The following is a 14,502-nucleotide window of genomic DNA, read 5'->3' on the forward strand; positions in this document are numbered from 1 at the left end:
AAGGCGCCGCGTATCGACGTGAAATTTGGCATGCCGAATCTGTGGGCGTGGGCGGCCTTTGTATTAAAATTTGGACGCGATCGGGCCAGGGGTGCGCCGTCAGCACGTGCAAAAGGGCGCTCTCATAGGGATAGCATGGTGTCGGCGAGAGCGGCGGTCGGCCGAAAATCGGGCCGACACGGCTCACTTTCCGGCTTGATATCTCGGCAACGGGTGATTGCAGCGAGAAGCGGTTGCCACCAATGGATAGAGGAGAGATGGGCCTAGCGTATTGATATGGTTTCATAGTATAGCACGCGTCACGTGCAAGGCAGCACCCCCAGTTGTGAAAACATGACCGATTTCGTGCATTGTGACGGGAAAATCGATGCCGCTGGAAAACGGCTTGACGGAATGGAATCGGTGTGGTGCCATTTTCCAGGCAAATGTACGTGTCATCAGAGGATAGCAGATAAAAAGTGATGATCCGTACCATTTCTTTAATAATGAAAAATTGATTTGAAAATTTGATTCGCGCGGAGCGCGGTGTTCTTTACAACATCAAAACGTATTTAAAACGCTAATCAATGGCTATGAAACCTACATATTCGGAAAGAGCATTCTTTTCTGACCAATATCCATCCAAAATATTATCGAAAAGTCAATAAACTTTCGTGAAAATGACTCAAACATACGGCCGTGTTTTGTTAACGTTACAGGTATTTTTCGACAAAATCCGATCGATGGCTTATGGCCGGCAGGTCATACAACTTTTGACAATAGCTATCAAAGCATGGGCTGCAATGCACCGCCCGCCCAGCGGAATCCCAAATACTTGAAATAAGTGCTAACCAGTAAACAGTACATTTGTGTACTAGGAATAACTCAGCAGCTACTGGGCCGATTGGACTGAAACTTGGACTGTGGGTGGAGGGGGCTATAACCTGGCGATGCATGGTCATTTGTGACAGGTAGGGTGGATCGATTGCACGTGCGCACGTGAGGGGTCCATTTATACATCTCAAGAACGGCTGGGCCGATTTCGCTCAAATTTTGTACACTGATAGCGACAATTTAGAAAGGTGGCTGGCACAAGTCATCTGGAGTCTCAGTTTGCGCGTGCGCACGTGCGGTGGGCCAGTTTTATATCTCAAGAACTGCTGGGCCGATTGCGCTCAAATTTGGTACGTTACTTTAATCGAGGATGAGAAGGGTAACTATATGTGTTATCAGTAAGGTAGGGTATGGGTAGGTTAGGGTAGGGTAGGGTGGGTTTGAGTTCAATAAAGGCAAACCATGAGAAAGGCTCTAACAACCCGCAACCAGCACCAGCATAACATGCCGTTCAAACAAATATCCAACTCCGACAAAATAAGACAAAAAAATATCATAAGTTCCCACACCCAAACTCAAAACGCACAGTTATAGCGCAAAACATGCCATCTAGTCTATATTATGATTTATAAGTCGTCCGTCCATGCGTCATGCCTTATGTGTCTTATTGCGCCTGAAAGGCGCCGCGTATCGGCGTGAAATTTGGCATGCCGAATCTGTGGGCGTGGGCGGCCTTTGTATTAAAATTTGGGCGTGATCGGGCCAGGGGTGCGCCGTCAGCACGCGCTCGCGTGCGCCATAGGGTTAACACGGGAAACGGTCAAATCGAAGATCGGGCGAAAACCGGCCTGCGGCGCCCACTTCCCTGGCCCAAAACTCGGTGACAGATTGCCGTAGCGAGGTGGGGTTTCCACCACTGGATAGAGGAGAGATGGGCCTAGCGTATTGACATGGTTGCATAGCATAGCACGCGCCACGTGCAAGACAGCACCCCCGGTTGTCAAAAAATGACCGATTTCGTGCATTGTGACGGGAAAATCGATGCCGCTGGAAAACGTCTTGACGGAATGAAATCGGTGTGGTGCCATTTTGCAGGCAAATGTACGTGTAATCAGAGGATAGCAGATAAAAAGTGATGATCCGTACCATTTCCTTAATAATGAAAAATTAATTTGAAAATTTGATTCGCGCGGAGCGCGACGTCCTTTACAACATCAAAACGTATTGAAAACGCTGACCAATCGCTATGAAACCTACATATTCGGAAAGAGCATTCTTTTCTGACCAATATCCACCCAAAATATTATCGAAAAGTCAATAAACTTTTGTGAAAATGACTCAAACATACGACCGTGTTTTGTTAACGTTACAGGTATTTTTCGACAAAATCCGATCGATGGCTTATGGCCGGCAGGTCATACAACTTTTCACAATAGCTATCAAAGCATGGGTTGCAATGCACCACCCGTAAAGGGGAATTACAAACACTGAAAATAAGCGCCTACCAATAAACAGCACATTATTGTACTGGGAATAACTCAGCTACTACTGGGCCGATTGCGCTGAAACTTGGATTGTGGGTGGAGGGGCACTCACCTGGCGATGCATGGTCATGTGTGACAGGTAGGGTGGATCGATTGCACGTGCGCACGTGAGGGGTCCACTTATACATCTCAAGAACGGCTGGGCCGATTTCGCTCAAATTTTGTTCACTGTTGGGGACAATTTAGAAAGGCGGCTGGCACAAGTCATCTAGAGTCTCAGTTAGCGCGTGCGCACGTGCAGCGGGCCGCTTTTATATCTCAAGAACGGCTGGGCCGATTGCGCTCAAATTTGGTACGTTACTTTAATCGAGTATGAGAAGGGTAACTATGTGTAGGTTATGAGTAAGGTAGGGTATGGGTAGGTTAGGGTAGGATAGGGTGGGTTTGAGTTCGATAAAGGCAAACCATGAGAAAGGCTCTAACAACCCGCAACCAGCACCAGCATACCATGCCGTTCAAACAAATATCCTACTCCGACAAAATAAGACAAATAAAAATCAAAGTTCCCACACCCAAACAAATACCCCCTCAAACGCATCTATCAAAAAGCACAGTTATAGCGCAAAACATGCCATCTAGTAGAATATAAAAGACGGTTAACTTCCTCCCAAAACCGAGTGTATTTATTCTCCCCAAATCTGCACATCAAATTTTCCATCAGCGTGTTTTTGCGCGAGATAAAATTACTATGCGTTCCGTCAATTACATAAAATACAAATAGAGTGAGGCACCATCAAACAATTAATCAACCGTCTCTCTCTCTCTCTCTCTCTCTCTCTCTCTCTCTCTCTCTCTCTCTCTCTCTCTCTCTCTCTCTCTCTCTCTCTCTCTCTCTCTCTCTCTCTCTCTCTCTCTCTCTCTCCCTCTCTCTCTCTGTCCTTCTCTCTCTCTCTCTCTCTCTCTCTCTCTCTCTCTCTCTCTCTCTCTCTCTCTCTCTCTCTCTCTCTCTCTCTCTCTCTCTCTCTCTCTCTCTCTCTCTCTCCCTCTCTCTCTCTGTTCCTTTCTCTCTCTCTCTCTCTCTCTCTCTCTCTCTTCTCTCTCTCTCTCTCTCTCTCTCTCTCTCTCTCTCTCTCTCTCTCTCTCTCTCTCTCTCTCTCTCTCTCTCTCTCTCTCCCTCCCTCGTGGACACAATTTTGACGTATTTTGGCCATACGTCTCCACACAAACCCTTTTCTTGATTCGTATGTGGCATTTCTATTGGCTACTGAAGAACGCTACTGACTCTGAGCAATTGTTTCTTACTGAATTGTGGGTGTGCATTTGTGAGCGTTTATTTTGCTTCGACTGTGAGTATTTTTTCAAGCTAGAGTCACCAATTGGGATAAGTTACTGATATAAACCACAGTGATGTCTGAAATTATTGGACTGCGCGTGCAAATTGCACTATTTGCTTCATTCGCATTGCTGCAGCTGATCATAACTGATTCGCCCCAAACGTAGTGCATTGATTTTACACAGTGTTATAATGCCATCCAAAGACAAATAAGACGGGTGAAGCAAAAATTGTAAACGGCTGAACGACACATTCAGATATCTGAAAGATGGTTAGTACAAAGAAAGGCAGCGGTGTAATGTGCAGCAGCCGATTTTGTCGGTGCCGTGTTTGGTGATCGATGGCACATGGACCAACTGACAACTTTACTCGGGTACATAATTTCCTTGCTTTAGTAAGACCTATCGTCTGTCAGAAAAGCTCATCAGTTCACTATGTAAGATAAACTTGCATGCATATTTTTATTTCAGGACACAGATCACATAACAGAAAGATCACACATGACATAAATAATATTATTTACACACTCAAATAAATAACCATCCACTCAATGAGAAATCGTCTCAAATCTACACAATGGCACATTGAGGCATTCTGTTCGATCGTCCACATCAGTTTCACAGTAGCATGTAATCACAAGCGAAGTGTTGCAACATTAACTCCAAAGATTGGTGATGATGATGTTCCATTTACAGTCCATAGGACTGGTTGGGCGTTGCCACGTTTCCCTCCTGGCCAGACGCTGCGGCATCGATGTTTGCCTCTCCCTCGTACTGAAACAAGGAAAAAGCATTCATAACGAAACTGACTGCGAGAATGGATACGCATTTGGTTATAATCATTTGATGCCGGTTTTGCTGCCATTTTTCACCAGCTTTCGTACGTTTATTACACTGAAAACAATAACTATCGGCGTTTGGAACTTATTAATGATAAATGCTTTTTAAAAAGTGTTGTTAGAATACCGCTTTCTTTGGCAATATCCTTTACATTTTTTTTGCGAATGAGAGTAACGTTTGATCACTGATCTTTTCAATCGCTTTTCATACACTATTTACCTGAATATCGACGACGTATCCGGAGTCGCCCTCGACCGAGTAGTTGACGATCTGCATGCGGCCGTCGGCCATCTGCACATAGTAGGAGCCCGACGTGGCGTCGCCGTCGCGGGTCTCCTGCTGGCCAAAGTTGTTGCCGCTCTCGTCGTCCTGCACGGCGTACTCGAAGTTGTAGGAGGCCGGCAGTTCTGCGACGTTGCCCTCGGGTCCGGAGGCGGCTCCGTCCGGCGTGCTGTAGGCCGTCTGGACGCTGGGCTGCTGCCCGGAGGCGGCTCCCTCCTGTTCAGGGGGCGCTCCGTAGCCGCTGGCGGGCTGAGAGCCGTAGCCGCGCTCCTCGGGCCGAGCGGTGGTCAGACCGAGCACGGCAAGCACCAGGAGAAGCTGAAGGAAACGACCGGCGTCAGAGCGAGTGCTAAATACTCGAGAGGTATTTCAAAGCATTTGAAAACATTTTAATTATCACCTAATTATGACCAAAGAAATAAAAGAAGACAATTTTGTCAACAATGTTTAGTTCATTGATGTAAAAAAACAACAACATAGTTCGACTTCTTTCCAAGTAAATTGCTCCTCCAGCACTCAGACCCTTCACAGTCCCATGAAAGAAGAGCAACAGATTCCACTCTCACTCTCCACGACGTTGCACCGGTTGAACCGCTCTCACCTTCATGGTCGTCTCAGTGGAGTTCTGTGGTACCGATGAGTCGGTCTCGACTGTCTCCGTCAACTGGTGGCCTGCAGGTCAGAGCGGGCTGCTTTTATACGGCGGACCGGCAGCGGCCTGGCCAAGGTCACAGGCGGGCCATCTTCACACGGGCAGACGGCATCGGTGACACTGCCGTGAAGCGTCGAGTGCGAGAGAGAAACACGGATGTCACTGAATTAGTGATATCTGTGATGCATTCACATTTCACTCATCTCATGTCGAAGAATAAAGTGATTTTTAACCCGCGCCCCACTGGGGGGGGGGGCTATTCATAACCCCTCCCGTTTTTCTGCAATAACTTCCAAACCGCTGGACATATCGACGCCAAACTTTCAGTACCTTCGGCTGCATCAGATTGACAGCTTGTGTTAAAATATTAACTTCATAGCTCCATGTAGGTCGGCTGGATATGACGTCAGAGTGGCTCATGTTCGGCCGATTTCGACGCAAAAACATTGAACCACGGCAATCGCTCCCAAGAGCTCAGTTTTTAAAGGGACTATCCCACCTTTAACATGGGGTTTGAGTTGAGATAGCCAAGTTTGCGGCGAGGTTCAGAAACCACTATCTATCTAGGTTGCAACCCCTGCGGCCTCTTGGTGTTGAAGAAATTCGTTCCTTTCATTTGAAAATGGGCCTTGTGCAAGGCCCTATCTTCAACATGGAGCGACCGTTAGTGTCACGTCACCTCGTTTAGTCATTCTGATTTAAATGGGTTTGTTCGTTGGAAAATCGCTTAAAACTTGGTCTGAACTTTATTGTGGTGCCTACAGGGTAAAAAGAATCAACTTTATGACAGTAATGTGGCCTGGGGAAGGAGGTAATTTTGGGCTGTGACGTCACATATTTGAAAGTTTGTGTTTGGAATATGGAAAGCCTAAGATGTTTAATGAAAAATAAATGCCAGAACCGTGTTCGTGGTCATCCAATCTATTAAGTCGGGCACAATTTAACTGGTTTTAACAACATTTTAGAAGGTGGGATAGTCCCTTTAAGCTAGGTTCAATTTCTTTGCATGCGGAACTCAGAATAAACTGCGCTATCAAACTGTCGTGTCTGAGGTTCAAAATTCTGAATATGTTTAAGATTATTAATATTGAAATTAAGAATGTATTTTTTATCTTTTTTTCTAAAAGTTTTTGACTTTTCGAAAAGACCGGAATATAGGTATGTGATAGAACACATACTTATGACTTGCTCTAGCAAGTCGTAGCCAGATATCTTCAAAAATGGCCAAGTTATACGCATTAGGTATAGCAAAAAAAAATGCACAATTATTAATTTTTAAAGTACATTTTTCAGTACGTGTTTGACATCGTACACCAACATAAATAGCACCATCGTGCTCCTGAACTCAAACTGCATCCGATAGTTACTTTTTTACTTGAAAAATTCAAACTTTAAAATTTGACCTTTCTTGACCTGAAAGTGGCCTGACCTAAGCTAAATTCAACTCAAAATGACCTCGAATGACATAAACGACATCGAATTCGAAATTTATGGTCTAAATGGACCATGAAACATGTGTCACATGACCGATGCATGGTAAAGGATTTCCGCGACCTGTGATGACCTGACCCTGACCTGAACATCAAAGTACAAATTTGGTACCGTCAGGGTATCTAAAGCATCTGTTCACGAGTGTGTAAACAAAAAAATGAGCCTGATGTGACATGTAAGACGGTGGCCTGAGCCCAACATGTGAACAAGCCAATCATTAATAATTTTTACTTTGAGCTGACCTGTGACGTCATTGGTGACCTCGAGGTCAATAAAATTAGATGTCGCTCGACAGTTTTTTCGGGGTTATCAGATGCCGTTTGAATTTTGACGATCGGCATAGTAGTATCGGAGTTAGGAGGGGGGCTATGAAGAGCCCCCCCCCCCAGTAGGGTGCGTTATACGCAGACCCCAGTGGGGCGCGGGTTAATTGACGTTAAAAATAACGGCTACACTTTTTTACCGGCTTTTGAACGTCGCTCTCCACGTGTGCTACCTACGTGACTAAGGAGTCAAGAAAAGGAGGAAGGACGTCACTTCCCCATTACGATATCAAATGTTAGGTATATTGGAAAGGATGTTTCAAGCCCCGCACTTATGAAAAGAGCTAGATGGTCCCCTCGGTTTTTAATAACTTGCTTAACCCTCGCCCGTAAACGGCGATCTGCCACCTTCGCCCATGCAGGGGGGGGCGGGTTGGTGCGACCCCCCCTTGGCGTTTGAAAACGGAGCGTCGTAGAGCTTAGCGGAAAAGACCAACGGATTGCTCTCGCCGAGATCTCGCGATTGGTGGTATATTTTTTGGTCCTAGGTCAACATTTGACCTACTTTTGACCGGTCAAAGGTCAAATTTTCGGAAAAATAGACTTTTTCAAATTTTCCGCGGCGATTGCGGCAAAACGGTGGGAGATATCGACTTGTCTAGCAAGTCGTAGCCAGATATCTTCAAAAATGGCCAAGTTATACGCATTAGGTATAGCAAAAAAAAATGCACAATTATTACCTTCACTATCGTGTTCCTTGATCAATTCTCTATCGTTTGGTATGTATTTCGTTTCCCTAGTTCTAAAAATGGCGCGTTGGGAGCGCCGGAAGTCGGCAAGGTCACAGTCGACGGCAGAAATTCGAAAAATCAAAATTTAAATTTTTGAAATCTGATTGTATTTTTGGATTTGGGATGTCCATTTGCTCCCTATAGAAGCTAATATTGCTGCATATTCCCATTGAGGTGACAAGAATTAGCAAAATAGTGGTTCGGGCGTTTTTCAAAAATAGTACCGGACGCTGTTCCTCTTGTGACGTCATAGCTCCGTGACCTGACCTGACCCGGTCAAGTTTCTTATACCATATGATAGCCAATACTTGCCCCAACATGCATGGGAAGTTATATCACGATCCATCAACCGATGTCCGTACCACCGGCAGGAAACCTCGGGCGTTGGCACTCAGTTTGTGAAAATCCGGCCGGAGGCTGTTCCCTTTGTGACGTCATAACTCCGTGACCTGACATGACCCGGTCAAATTTTTTTTATCAAAAGATGCGCAAGGTTTGCCCCATAAGGTACCCAAAATTTGGCGGCGCTACGCGCCGCCGTTTTTGCACTATTTCCGAAAAACCTCAGGGGGGGGGGGTTGCACCAACCCCCCCCTACATGGGCGAGGGTTAACCCACGCCGTGCTGGTGGGCTGAGTTTTCCGTGTCGTGCTGGGGAGGGGGTTTCTGAGTTTCCGTGTCGTGCGTTTTCACTCCATCCCCGTCTATCTTGGCTCCTGGGTCACCTAGCGACACGCGGTAGCGGCAATCGAACGAACGTCAAAAATAATGGCTGAAACGCTTAAGTCATTTTTAAAGTCATGCTAAAGGTCAGGTTACCAGTGGTAATCAATTAAAGGTCAAATTTTGCTTTTCAACAGTTTTCGAAACACCCGACGGCTAACTCGGGAACCAATAGAGATATGCGCAGCAGAAAAGCGCATTCAATAGCGCTTTCAACCCTCTTTCGCAACATGTCCTCAGATTTGACCTCAGGTCAACGGTTTAGCCTCCAGAGGGCAAAAACTCTGATCTAATCCGTTTTCACGAAACATGTTTTTGTCGATAATGACTATTGACTCAAGAGAGCCACGACATTACTTTTGCCAGCATCGTGTTCCTCTCGTCCAGACGCGTCGAATGAATTGTAAGTTGACATTGAAAGGTGATTTTGAAAATTTGACCTCAGGTCAAGGTCATGACCTGACCGAAAAGGTTCATGTTGCATATCAGTCGATCTGTATCGTCGAGCTGAACATCTGACGTGTTTTCACCGATCTAGCACATCGCTATCAAAAGTTATAGCCAAAAACTGCTGGTGACCTTTCATGACCTGAGCTGACCTCATGGGCACACAGAAGGGTCACAGGTTCAATTTTCCGATTCAGTGTGTCATGTTTACCTATGAACCAATGTTTGAAAAGGTTTTGAACGATATTCGTCCAAAAGAGGCGCATTTCAATTTTGTCCCATGAATGGAGAGGTCGCAAAATTGCGCTGACCTTACGTCAAAAATATAAAAAATCCAAGACATATCTGTTATATACCTATACTATTACTTTTATCTATGCTTTTATCAATCGTTGAAAGTTTCAAAGTGATCGTTCAGTTGGTGTAGCTACTGCGAGCCTTTGAACGTTTTCTGAAAGGTCACTTGACGTGACATGGTGACCTGACCTTGAAAACCCCGGGTCTGAAATTTTAACATGTGCGCAAAAGATGTATGAACAGCTGTACCAAAAACGGCGGCGCTGTTTTTTTTAGATATTCGCGAAAAACCTGAGGGGGCGTGAAAACGTCCCCCCAGGCACGGCGCGGGCTAAACCCCTGGCCTGGCGAGGGTTAAAAAGATGCTGATCATAACGAAGTTTGCAGTACATCGCAATGATGAAATTCACATTTATCTTTAAACGTTCATGACCCCAAACCAAATAACACCTGACCTCTGACGTGTTTCTCTGGACCCTGTCAGCTTTTAGCGATTGATAAAAGCAACAGTACATGCATCAATTGTAGCGACTGTAAAGCGATTGTGCAGCGATTGTACATTTTGTATGTACAAAATGTATACATTTTGTATGTATGTAAAAAATGTTTGTATGTACAAAATGTATACCTCAGCATTTCGATATCGGTGACCTAAGGTCGAGTCAATTTTGCGACCTCTCCATTGTAAGTTAATGGGAGAAAATTAACAAAAGTAAAAGTCTAATATCTTGAAAACCTGTGAATATTTTTTCGGTGAAATTTGGTAGATATTCATTTCTGATCTTTCTGAACCACGGAACATCACTTTTATGCGAATACATTTATTTTTGAAGATGGGAGGGTCCCTTTCATTACTAATCAATACAAATCAGCCGTCTCTCTCTCTCTCTCTCTCTCTCTCTCTCTCTCTCTCTCTCTCTCTCTCTCTCTCTCTCTCTCTCTCTCTCTCTCTCTCTCTCTCTCTCTCTCTCTCTCTCTCGTGGACACAATGTTGATGTATATTGGCCATACGTCTCCATACAAACCCTTTTCTTGATTCGTATGTGGCATTTCTATTGGCTACTGAAGAACGCTACTGAGCAATTGTTTCTAAAACTGAATTACTGGTGTGCATTTGTGATCGTGTATTTTGCTTGGACTGTGAGTTTTTTTTCAAGCTAGAGTCACCAATTGGGATTAAGTACTGACATAAACCACACTAGTGTCGTGATGTTTGAAATTATTGAACTTTGCGACGCGTGCAAATTGCACTATTTACTTCATTCGCATTACCGCAGCTGATAATAACTGATTCGCTCCAAACGTAGTCCATTAATTTTGCACAGGGTGATAAAGACATCCAAAGAAAAATAAGACGGGTGAAACAAAAATCGTAAACGGCTGAACGACACATTCAGATATCTGAAACATGATTGGTACAACGAAAGGCACCCAGTGGCGTATCTAGGATTTCTCTCAGGGGGGATCCGCAGTCAAAAGGGCCCTTGACTGACTGGGTTGAAAGGGCCCTTAAGTGGCAAAAGGGCCCTTGAAGCCTGAGTTGAAAGGGCGTTAGCCCGCGCCCCGTAAGGGGGGGGGGGGCGAAACGGCCCCCTGTCCTCTTCCGTAGCTATCTCCTAAATGACTGCAGATATCGCCACCAAACTTTCAGGACCTCTCCGGGCATCCATTTTACACATTGTGACCTTTTTCCAGAGGTTATGATTGGTTGGCCGCAAATACGTCAGAATGACGTCATGTTCTGCCATTTTCGACCCAAAAAAGGTTTCGCAGGAAGAGCTATCAGGCCTACAGAGCTGTAGGAACATGAAAATGTTCCGATATAAAAAGTGTACAATTAACAGGCTTAGGTCAAATCTGAGCACAGTTTACAGAAAGTGCGTTAAAAGAGCTTTGTTTGTTTTGTTGGGTTGGACCCAGGCCCTTTCGGCTTTCGGTCTGACAGGCCATTTCAGGGCCGGAGGGATGATAGGAATTGAGGGAGACATTGGTCTGGGCGGGCACCTTGGTGACTCACTGGGGCTGAGCCTGTCCAACAGGACAGGCCGACCAGCCTCCCAAGTGCTCACTGCACCCGGTTACGAGTGTGCTTCCTTAGGAGCTGCAGTGTGCTCCAATGGGAGCCGCCCGCATGGAATAAAGTTGCCCGCCCAGGTCCAGTCCGGATCAGGGGTTGCGGCATGGAGGAGAAGGATTTGAATGTCCTGAGGATGGAAACGGCGAAAGGGGTGTTAAAAGAGCTATTAACTACGCTTTTCCCCGGTACTGTAGCTCTATTCATTTCCGAATCATGCGGTGGTTTGTTGAAAATTGTCGAAATTGGACCTGAAAATTGGCGAAATTTAACCTTGGATGACCTATGTGAACTGAATTTTGAACTGATCTAAAAAGTGACAGGCGTAATTTCGTCATTATTGTTTGCTTGCGTCCCTTCGAACACTGCCTTAGGCGTGTTGGTACGTGGCTCAGAAGCCGAGTTATAGATGCAGGGGTGCGGAGCCGGAGCTGGAGCCGGAGGAGCCGCCGGTGCCGGCATATTTTGCCTGGAGCCGGAGCCGGAGCCGGAGCCGTGAAACAATATAGCCCGGAGCCGGAGCCGGAGCGGTAAAAAAGGCGGCGACTCCGGCTGTTTTTTTTTTTTGTAGAGGAAAACATTATTGACCTAGTTCGGTTTCACAGTGCCTGCAAGGCAGTAAAATATGTGGTATTCAAAATAGCCTTGTTATGCAAATACAGAAACAACGTGAACCAATCCTTCATCTCTTCTTTTCCACCCGTAGGTATTTATTTGTGTAAAGGATGAACTGAGTACTGTAGTCGAAGCCGGAGCCGGAGCCGGAGCCGAAGCCGATTTTTTTTTCTCCGGAGCCGGAGCCGGAGCCGTCTGAAATTTCCACGCCTCCGCATCCCTGGTTAGAAGGACCCTGGCCGGGCGGGGGGGGGGGCTGGGTGCCACCACATCGTTTTTTTTTTTGCGACAGCTCGGAACACGTCGGCAGGCAACAGAGAGCCAAAACTGGGCATAGCTACCTGACCTTTGATGCAAACCGGGCCTTGTGACGCCCGCATTTTCACGGAGGGCCTCTGGTCGTCTTAAGGACCCTCTGTTACCCTCAGAAGGACCCTCTGATGGCCTCTGAAGACCATCACTGGCCTCAAAGGGTCCTCTAGTGGCCTCCATGGACCTTCTGGGTACCTGAAAGGTCCCTCTGTTTTCTCTCCAGGGGCCCTTTTTACCTCAAAAGGTTCTCTTTTACTTCAAATGACCGTATGTTGGTCTAATACATGAGGCCCCTAGTGGCCTAAAATAGCCCTCATATCATCTAAGGTGACCCCCTGTTTGCCTTAGAAAAGAGGTCCCTCCGGGTACCTGAGAGGCCCTGTTTGTGTCCCAAAGGGTCCTTTGCTGGCCTCATAAGGCCCCTAGTTGACCTAAAAAGTCCTCTGATTGTCCAAGGGCCCTCTGTTCGCGTCAGAGGGCCAGCTTTTTCCTCAGAGTGCCTGATGACCTCATAGAGCCCATAGTGGCCTGACATAGCCTACATATCACCTCAGAGGGCCCTCTGTTGTAAGGCTCAAGTGGCCTTCTCAGAGGGCTCCGACTGCCCTGTGACTGACGATTGTCCACTCTTATCCCTCTTTTGGGTGACCTTTCCCCCTCTGACACCCAAGCCAAAATACGATTTTGGGACACTGACTCCGAGGGCCAGTTGATTTTCAGAGGACCCTCTTTGAGGTGGATGTTAGGGCCCTCTGTTCGCCTCAGAGGGCCCTCTGGTGGATTTAGACTTCAGAGGACCCTATTTTGGCATCAGAGAGCGCCTCTCTGTGGCATCAGAGGGCCCTCGGAGGCCTCAAATGGCCCTATTACATCTCAGAGAGCTGTCTTTGACCTCAGAGGGATCTTTTTTACTTCTTTGTAGTGTCTAAGGGGGCCCTCTGGCCTTCGTTCGCCTCAATGAGCCTTAAGGGGTACTCCGATGACTTCCAAGGATCTCAGAGGGCCTAAACCTCATAGGGCTCATGGTGGTCTGACATAGCCTCATATCACCTCAGAAGGCCCTCCAGTGGCCTCAGAGGGCACTTTGTGACCTTTGAAGGCCCTCCATTCGCCTTAGAGGGCCTTCTTTGATCTCTTTGATCTCTTCGATTTCAGAGGGCCCTTTGTTCACCTCAGAGGGCCCTTTGGTGACCTCCAGGGACCATCTTTGATCTAAGAGGGCCGTCTGGTGGCCTCATAGGGTACCTTGTGGCCTGACATTGACCCTCGTACCTCAGAAGACCTTCTGTTCGTCTTAAGGGGCCCTCTGCTGGTCTTAGAGGGCCCTTTGTGTGCTTGGGAGGCCCCCCTGAGTACCTGAGAGGGCCCTCTGTGTGTTTGAGAGGGCCCTCTGTGTGCCTGAAAGGGTCCTCTGTGTACCTGAGACGGCCGCCTGAAAGGGTCCTCTGTGTGCCTGAAAGGGCCCTCTGTGTACCTGAGAGGGCCCTCTGTTTGCCTGCGAGGGCCCTCTGTTTGCCTGCGAGGGCCCTCTGTGTGCCTGAGAGGGCCCTATGTGTGCCTGAGAGGGCCCTCTGTGTACCTGAGACGGCCCTCTGTTTGCCTGAAAGGACCCTCTGTGTGTCTCAGAGAACCCTCTGTGTGCCTGAGAGAGCCCTATGTGTGCCTGAGAGGGCCCTCTGTGAGCCCTAGAGGGCCCTCTGTGTGCATGAGAGGACCCTCTGTGTGCCTGAGAGCGCCCTCTATGTGCCTGAAAGGGCCCTCTGTGTACCTGAGAGGGCCATCTGTTTGCCTGAGAGGGCCCTCTGTGTGCCTGAGAAGGCCCTATGTGTGCCTGAGAGGGCCCTCTGTGAGCCCTAGAGGGCCCTCTGTGTGCATGAGAGGACCCTCTGTGTGCCTGAGAGGGACCTCTATGTACCTGAGAGGGCCCTCTGTGTGCCTGAGAGGGCCCTATGTGTGCCTGAGAGGGCCCTCTGTGAGCCTGAGAGGGCCCTCTGTGTGCCTGAGAGGGCCCTCTGTGTGCCTGAAAGGGCCCTCTGTTTGCCTGAGAGGGCCCTCTGTGTGCCTGAGAGGACCCTCTGTGAGCCTG

General features: G+C 47.3%; 1 protein-coding gene across 1 annotated transcript; it reads right to left on the reverse strand.

Moving 5' to 3' along the window:
- Positions 1-4,060: 4,060 nt before the first annotated feature.
- Positions 4,061-5,556, reverse strand: LOC122379229 (pro-resilin-like). The gene is made up of 3 exons (XM_043361236.1): positions 5,353-5,556; positions 4,689-5,069; positions 4,061-4,403 (listed from the first exon to the last, which is right to left on the reverse strand). Exons 1-3 carry the CDS (start codon positions 5,356-5,358, stop codon positions 4,320-4,322), a joined length of 471 nt encoding a protein of 156 aa, XP_043217171.1. The 5' UTR covers positions 5,359-5,556; the 3' UTR covers positions 4,061-4,319.
- Positions 5,557-14,502: the final 8,946 nt, after the last annotated feature.

This window comes from Amphibalanus amphitrite, unplaced genomic scaffold, assembly GCF_019059575.1.
Source record: "Amphibalanus amphitrite isolate SeventyFive unplaced genomic scaffold, NRLGWU_Aamphi_draft 000073F_arrow, whole genome shotgun sequence".
NCBI classification, from domain to species: domain Eukaryota; kingdom Metazoa; phylum Arthropoda; class Thecostraca; order Balanomorpha; family Balanidae; genus Amphibalanus; species Amphibalanus amphitrite.

What these genes read in the sequence shown, in the direction of transcription:
- LOC122379229 (XM_043361236.1), bottom strand. An exon ending in GATACGTCGTCGATATTCAG is followed by an intron (nt 4,404 to 4,688) that starts GTAAATAGTGTA and finishes TCCTTGTTTCAG; the next exon opens with TACGAGGGAGAGGCAAACAT.